Source organism: Schistocerca americana, chromosome 6 (assembly GCF_021461395.2).
Source record: "Schistocerca americana isolate TAMUIC-IGC-003095 chromosome 6, iqSchAmer2.1, whole genome shotgun sequence".
Lineage (NCBI taxonomy): Eukaryota > Metazoa > Arthropoda > Insecta > Orthoptera > Acrididae > Schistocerca > Schistocerca americana.
In genome coordinates, this window is record NC_060124.1 from 340,493,695 (window position 1) to 340,502,663 (window position 8,969).

Consider the following 8,969-nt stretch of genomic DNA (forward strand, 5'->3'; position numbering starts at 1 on the left):
TTCTGTGGCAGTTTATTATAGATTATCACACCTCGATCTCAAGACTGTTCTGAGCTTTTAGCTTATTTTTTCTATTTAAATGGAGGCAATGACCCAACCTTGGGGTTACGATAATGAATAATGTTATTCAAGCTGTAATTGTCATGATTTTTTCTGATATACTTTATGGTCTGAAAAATAAGCTCATAAGGAACAGTCAGAATGCCCACATTTTTAAATAATTCTTTGCAATGAGCCCTTTTATTTCATTTTGTCATTATTCTTACCACTCTCTTTTGTAATCTGAAAAATGTTTGTAAATTCTGGGTACTATTTCCCCAAAAGATTATTCCATAGCTAAGGATGGCATGCACATAACCAAAGTAAGCTGACCTTACACAGATGCCACTGCATACTGATGCAAGAACTCTTAAGTGCGTAGCATGCTGTGGAGGTCCTGTTTGAGATAATCATGACATGTTCATTCCATTTTAGTTGGCTGTCAATGTGCAGTCCTAGGAATTTAATGTTAGTTACATCTGTTATTGAAGTGTTGTGTAGTTTTATATTTATGGACTTGTGCTTCATGTTTCTTCTAAAGTACATGCTGTTTGTTTTCTTAATGTTGAGAATTATTCTGTTCTCTGTAGACCATTTGTAAACATCTGCTAGTGCTTCACTGGCTTTTTCCAATAGCAGGTCAGGTGTCTTGCTGGTAATCAGTATGTTACTGTCATCAGCTAAAAGTACTTTTTCTCCATGCTCCATACATTGTGGAAAATCATTAATATACATTAAGAGCAATATTGGGTCCAGAACACTTCCATGTGGGATTCCTATATTAACATACTGTGTGTCAGATAAGTGATTTACCACATATTTGGATATCCTATATGAAATTTCTGCTCTCTGCACTCTGTTATTTAGATACAATTTGAACCATTTATTTACCACTTCCCTGATTCCCAGAGACTCCAACTTGTGTAGAAGAATGTTGGGATCAATGGTATCAAAGGCCTTCGATAGATCTAGGAAAATTCCAGTTACATAACTGTCCTTGTCTAGAGATTCAAGAACAATTTTTGTAAACTGAGCTATTGCGTTTTCATTGCTTCTGCCCAGTCTGAAGCCAAGTTGTTCCTTGCAGAGAAGATTATGTTTATTTAAGTTGCTCATAAGTCTATTTTTCATTAAAGTCTCCACTATTTTGGAAAATACTGGAAGTAAAGCAATTCGCCAGTAATTTCCTACGTTTTCAACATCACCTTTTTTGTGAAGAGCTAGTTTAAGGTAGTCTGGGAAGCAGCCAGTCTTAAAAGACTGGATACTGATGTCAGTTAAAGGGGCTTTAATGCTGTCTATGCACTCTTTTAACACATAAACTGGGACTTCGCCCAGTGCTGTTGAGGATTTGTTTTTTAATTGTTTTATGGTACTGCTTACTTCTCTCTCAGTAGTGGGGAGCAGAACCACTGAATTTTTTGTGTAATTTTCCACTGGAATATCAGATCTTTTTGGAGTTTGCTCTGCAGGTCTTTTGCAATACTGGTGAATTATGACTTTATGAAGTTAGCCAGCACTTTCTGATCACAGATTGTATTGCCTGATTTCTTGATTTTAGTGTTTGAGTGCCTCTTTTTTTTTATCTCCAGACTCACGTTTCATAAAGTCCAAGCAGCTTTACTTTTGTTGTTTTTATGTTTTATCAGTTTGTCATTATCTGACTTTCTAGCTGCCTGAAGTAACTATCTGTAGATTTTTTGTAGTTTTTGTAATATCTTAAAAAAACAGGGTCACTGCATGTATTCTTTACAGAGCTGAGTTGTCTGAAGGTTTGGGCAGATTTTGTAATCCCACTGGTAATCCATTTCATTTTGCTCTGTGTTCCAACTGGAAGTAGGACTTTGGAAAATGATTCTTCAAATTTGAGCTTAAACAATGACATAAAATTACAGAACTTCTTGTTGGCGTCTGTTTGTGCATATACTTTGTCCCAGGTTTTGTGACTTAACTGTACAGTAATATTTTGCATGGATGATTTGGAGTTGATTCTTTTACATACACGTAGCTTGGTTGCTTTTCCCATAGGAAAATTTATTTGTGCAATTTGACAAAGATGATTCCCAGATTTTTTAGTACTAAGTCACAGTTTTCTGTGCCAATATCAGTTGTTATATGATCAGTAGTAGAGGCTGAGTGTGTTGTTATCTTTGTTGCACAGCTGACTAGTGATGTCATTCCAAAGCCACATAAAATTCTCAGGAAAGCATTAGTAACATTATCTATTTTTACTGTGTTTATGTTAAGATCTCTACATAACACGATGTTACTTTTAGTGTTTGATGCCTGTTCTAGATTCTGTATTAATTTTGCACAGAATATATCAAAATCACTTCTAGCAGGGTGATACAGACATAATATGACAAGTTTTTTTGGAAACATTTTGAGATGATACCTCTATTGCTGACACTTCAAAGTGTTTTTCTTCACCAAGAGAGACAATTTCACCTCTTACCTTATACTGGAGTTCATTCTTAATATAAATATATGACCTTCCCCTTTAATTGAAACTCTACAATAAGAAGATGCTAGTCTATATGAGGGTAAAGTTACATAGGCAATTTCACTTTTCTTCCACCAGTGCTCAGTAGCGCATAAAACAGAGCTATTTAGGGTTTCAAACTCAACTTCAAGCTGCTGCACTTTGTTTTTGATACACTGAATGTTTTGATGGAACACTGTTAGACTTTTAATTGTATTTGTAGTGTTGACTTTATTTACAAAAGCACAGCTACCTATGTGAAGTGTTTCACTGCTGTTGCCACAAGAAACAAATGCATTGTTTAAGCTTAAGCTACTAGAAGTATTAGCTGCATTACATACATTAATTTGCATATGACCATTAGCTGTTAAGCCAGTTTTTTCTCGTTCAGGGCTGCTTGAATGTTGATCTATGCTACCATTTACTCTAAAAAAGCATTCTTAATACCTCTGATATTTATGATTTTTTTTAAAGTGGCATTTTTCTGTGATAGTTTTGCTTATTTTGTCACACAAAACTTTTTGCCTTCGAAATTTAGATGCAACTCATGTTTGGTATGAAGATATCTGTCCAATTTACCTATATCAACTACGCTACATTTTCCAAATGAAGCACACAACTGTTTCATTTTGATGTTCATTTTTCAAATCTCCTTGTTGACTCATGAATTATATATTAGATCATACCTATGAGGTAGTGTTGTAACTATTGTGTTATGAGATTTATTAATTTCTAGGAAGTTTTCCAGGCTTGCTAAGCAATTTTGCACCTTGTTTCTTGCAATGTTGTTGGTACCAGATATGTATACAACATATTCATTTTCGTCTTCCATTTTTCCCTGCAGGTTAAATATCGATATCGTTTTTCATGCTTGCACCAGGTTTTACTAATCCCACTGCTTGAAAGTCTTTGTTATTATCTTGTAAAGTTCTTGCCAGGTTTCTGCCATGGCTTTCCATTAAAAAAGAACACTGTACCTTTTATCCAGCATATTCTTGGTTCTGTTGTCACTGGCTCTAGCTGAAGTTTTGTTTGCTCTGCTGCTGTGTTGTTTACAAAACTTGTCGCCACCATGCTTCACACATCTCTGTTTATCACTATGACTTGTTTTGGCTATAAAGGCACATTTTCTTGCAACAATAATAGTTCATACTTTTCAAATGTTAGATTTTTTGCACCTGTATCTGGAACAGTTTGTATATCCAGGAGACTCTTGATCATCTACGTATGTTTTTCCACTCACAGTCTTTTCTGACTGTCCTTTCTATGTTCCTTACTATTCAGTTTGTTTAATCAATGCACATTTCTTTGGAATTCAGGCTGTTTCAGTTTATTGTCATTATTCCCTCCTGGATTTTCCATTACTTAGTTTATTCACTTACTTATTTTAGTTTTAATCTCTCCAAAATTTGACTTTCAAGGGGAGGAGAGCTGGTGGCTTGTTACCAGGCTTAGTTTGTTTGTATTGGTTAACTCAAAGCTCACCGCAGGGTATAATTGAAGGAGGTCATATGATATTCTTGATGGATGGGGTCATTAAACTTGGTGGCCTCCTTTGTGCTGTTGCTACAGCAATTTACCACCTTCTGTAATCATCATTAACAATACAAACACCTAGCACACTATACACACATTCACAAAGTTTCTCTTTTCCTCTTCTTCTTTTTCTTTTTCTTAATGGTAGCTTTGGCCTGGGAGGCCAAATGCATTCTCTACATTCCTAAAACAATCATTTCTGTTCCAAGCTTTTGTGCAATTCTTCTTTTCTCAGCAGCATTGCCTCTATATCCCTGTTCACCATCTACCATGTCCATGGCCTTCATCAGCCCCTTCTGCCCTCCACTGATCCTAAGAATGATTCAATTCAATTCAATTTATTAGCGTCCTTGTAGTACACCATCGAAATGATATAGGACTTGTCAAAAAACATTACAATTTAAAATACATATACATGAAAATTTGTAATTGAATTTACTTGTCACTTAGACATTACAATTTTAATAGAACTTTTAGAACATTAACATAAAAATATACAAGTAGGATAACAACGTACAAAAAAAAAAAAAAAAAAAAAAAGTTAGTGATTCTCACATCAACGATTATTTACATTCTTACATTAACAGTTTCACACTTTCATAGAAACAGCAAGTATTTAAATGTGAGCAATTACACATATTTATTATGTCAGGGAAATATTAACTGCGCTTTTATTGTCAACAATTCACAAACTCTTCAATACTGCAAAAACTATTGCTCAATAACATGTTTTTTAATTCTCTTTTAAATATGTACAGTTTTTGTATTATTTTTAGTTCTTTGGGGAGAGCACTGTAGAGGATTTTGGGTTGGTATAGTACACTTTTGTGATACATAGCTGTTTTATGAATTTCTCTGTGGAAATCATTCCTATTCCTTGTTTCGTAGTTGTGAAATTCTCTGTTTAATGTAGAAAATTCCTCATGTTCTTTTAAGAAACATATGCTTTCATATATGTATAAAGATGGTAGTGTCATGATTTTTAATTCTTTGAAAGCTTGCCTACAAGAGTCTCTATATGCTATACCTTCAATCAGAATCTGAATTTTTATTGTCCCATAACATACAGAGTTAAGTCACAAGATTTAATGTACAGGGGACTCATCAATACTGCAATTACAGTTTATGTGTATTGCAGAAACAATAATTATTAATTTATAATTTACAGATACTGTGTGTAGCCTAACAACAATATTGCTGTGAAAACAGAATAATTATTACAGTCATTTATTAGACATAAAACTTCTAAGCTCAATTAACAAAACATTTCAGCCACTTGCTTTCTTGCTCAGATTTCCATATTATCATTAAGAAACTCTTCTAAGGAATAATAACATTTCTGTATTAACGATTGTCATAGTTTTTGCTTTAGTTGCCCCATCTTCATGCTGGGGATTTGTTTCTTTTTTAGAATGTTGTAAATTTCTGGGGTTTGTGCAAACAGCTTGAATCTATGAGTGAGAAGCATGAAATTCTCCTTGTTCCTAGTGCTGGATTGATTTTTAAAGTTATTGTCCATCAATAACTTGGGGTTACTGCACTAAAAAATAATCAGTTCATAAATGTACAAACATGGAGCACTTAATGTTTTTAAATTTCTTAACAGTGGGCAACAGGATACTTTTGGTTTTGCATTAAACATATTTCAAACTATTAATTTTAAGATTCTAGTCATTTTGCTTGTGCCTCTCCAAAAAATAATGCCATACTTTATAACTGATTCAAAGTAGCTGTGGTAAACTATTTTTCTTGTCTCCATGCTAGTTGAATATGATAGAATCTTCATTACAAATGTCAGGCTGTTTAATTTACTTGATAAATACTTTAAGTGTGAAGACCAGGATACATTTTGGTTCAAATGCATGAATAAAAATTTAACACAGTCCACTTTTTTCAGTTATTGGTTTCTATGATATTTTACCTTACAGTTTTTAGTTTTAAACTGCAGCCAGCAAATGTGTTTTCACATTATTCAGTTTTAGCCCATTTAGTTGGAACCAGTTTTCCAAACTGTCTAATAGTTTTGTGACAGTTGAAGGAATTTGTCCTGGGTCATTGCTTTCGACAAGAGCACACGTATCATCAGCGAATAAAACTGAGTGTGGTTTATGTTCAAGGGTAGATCGTTTATATAAAGTAAAAACAAAATTGGCCTAGAATTGAGCCTTGTGGAATGCCTTGCGGGATAATCACCCATTCAGCGAAGCAATTTTCCTTACTTGTTGGTATGACTACCCTTTGTTTTCTGTTCGTAAGGTATGACCTAAACAACTCTAAAGCACAAATCCAATTCCATATCTTTCCATTTTATACAGGAACAAGTGATAGTTTACACAATCAGATGCTTTTGTGAGATCACAGAATAATCTTGCAACTTTTCTTGACTTGTTTACGGTAGAACCAATTTTTTTCACAAACTCATTAATTGTCTTTATTGTACTCTTGCCTTTTTGAAAGCCATGTTGATTATCTGAAATTATGTTTGATTTCTCTATAATTTTTTTTCATTTGTGTTACCACCACTTTTTCAAATATTTTTGAAACAGTTGGGAGAATAGAGATTGGGTGGTAGTTCCCCATATCTTCTCTTGAGCCTTTTTTAAACAAGTGTTTTACCTCCACATACTTTAGGACACCTGGAAAATGGCCTTCTTCAAATTATTTATTAATTATTGAGCAAAGAGGGTGAGCTATTATCCAGGCAGTTGCTTTAACAGCTTTGGTAAGTATGCCATCCCGCCCAGCAGAAATTTTGTTTTTTAACTGTAACATAGTTTTCTCTACATCTTCAACTTGAAATGTTTTCAAATTTATTAAAGTATTCTTCTTCCTTTTGTCTTAAATGTACTTTCTCTGCATAAGCATGTACATTTACTAACACAGCTACTAGCTGTAGTGTTTCCTCTTCCATCCTAATTATTTGTCCTGCTCACATCAGTCCTCCATCTTTATCCTTTGGCCAATATCAGATTGTGAGTATAGTCTGCCAGTTCCTAATGTTTTAATATCCTCTACTGTTACTGGGGGACCCTCTTGGGGCGATATATTTTCCTTAGTATCTCCCTCTCAATGACTAGCAGTTTTTGTTCATCTATTTTCCTTATTGTCAATGTTTAAGACCTATATAGCGCTACTGGGAAAATTATGCTCTGGTATAGTCTGATTTTAAAACATCTTGCAACTTCCCTACTGCACAGCACAACCCTTAGGCCAAAATATACTCTATTTGTCAATGCATCCTTGCTTTAATCTCAATTTCCATTCTATTCTGCTTGCTAAAAATTGTTCCCAAATATTTAAATATGTCCATTTCTTTCAAAAGTGAGTTCATCAACTGTTGATGGAGACCATCATTGGGAGCCTTGTTCATGAAGATGTACTCAGTTTTCTTCATGTTGATTTGTAACTCTGTTCTCCTTAAAATATTTCTTTATGAATTTTTCATGAGCTAAAAGTCTGCTTTGCTGACACTTAAGGTGCAAGATGCATATGTGGCATCAACTTGTTAGGCTTTCACAAGGCCATGAACATTGTGAATAAATAAATTCGTGAAGAAGAGTACCAAGAGCACAAGGAATTAATACTTTTCATGTTATTGTTGTATTTGCTCCCATATTGACTGACTGTGATACAAATGTAATTTGATATATACTTCTCACCTTAATTTTTATATTACAGGTGACAACAGTATAGGTCTGAAAATTATTACAACACAAACTGGTAATCAGATTTCATGACATTGAGCTATAGTTATTGGGTGCTTATTGTGATTTTCTGCATGGAGGATGAAATTAGCAAGGAGATAAGGAAGATAAAGGAAATGAAGATATGCAGACATCATACATATGTAAATACTTCAAACACTGCCATCTGTAAATATTCATTGTGTATCATATTTTAAAAAATATTTATTGTAGTATAAAGGGCAAGAGAAATTTTCTTGAGATGTATCCTGTACAGCTAATATTATCAGTGTAGAAAAAGAGAGAGAGAAAGAGAGAGAGAATCAGTATTTAAAGTGAAGAACTGCGTGGCTAAAAGAAGCATGTGCTATATTTGCTCTCACCATTAATGTTTACTCTGCAGAAAAAGTCTATTTTTTCCTATTAATATCCTTTCAGTTTTACATATTAAATAGTTATTTCAACACTGCCAAAATGTGTTATTTGGATTTTCTCCAGTTCTGTTCTGAAAACAAATTATTATTTGACAGATGATGTATGCAGTAATATTTCAAGTACAGATATTTCCAAGTATTGTGTGAATAAGATACATTAAAATTATTATTGAAAATAAAAGTGCATAAAATGACTAAAGAAATATTTTCTGTGTTTTGATTTCCAATAATTTATATACATTTATCATTCATAACACCAGACAGTTGAGGCAGGATTGGATAAGTATTTCAAGTAAAAAATAAAATTATAGATCATTGCATTTTTAAAAAATTGCGAAAAATAAGGTGGAAATTAGAGAAGATGGTGAGAGACTTAATGGAAAGCAACAATTATTGTATTATAGATATATATTTTTTATACCTTCCACAATAATTCTCAACAGTTTCAGTTGATATAAGCTGAACTTTTCACATTTACTTGAATCTTAAATGAACAAACTTTCTTCATCTTATGTAACAGCTCGAGGATACAAACAATTATTGTGTTTAGGCTGTGACAGGTATTAGTTATATGACAGTACACTCTTTACTCTTTACATGCAAAACAGTGTCTATATATATTTCATCTATAGTCTGTTTCATCAGTTTTGAATAGTAATACGCTTATGAAAGAAAGAAACACATTCTGCTTTATAATCACCCATGTGATCAATATTTGCCGTAACCCATTACCAAACAAGGAATAATAGAGAGACAGTAGTAACCTGACATTTTAATGAGTGGATGTGAGACATC

The 8,969-nt window shown here is 33.4% G+C and overlaps 1 protein-coding gene across 1 annotated transcript in view; it reads left to right on the forward strand.

Annotated features, from left to right (window-relative positions):
* Positions 1–8,305, forward strand: part of LOC124619663 (putative inorganic phosphate cotransporter) — a 183,590-nt gene extending 175,285 nt beyond the window's left edge. The window contains exon 10 of the mRNA XM_047146194.1: positions 7,736–8,305. Coding sequence (XP_047002150.1) covers positions 7,736–7,794 — 59 coding nt within the window. The 3' untranslated portion in view covers positions 7,795–8,305. The remainder of the gene's footprint in view (positions 1–7,735) is intronic.
* The last annotated feature ends 664 nt before the right edge of the window (positions 8,306–8,969 follow it).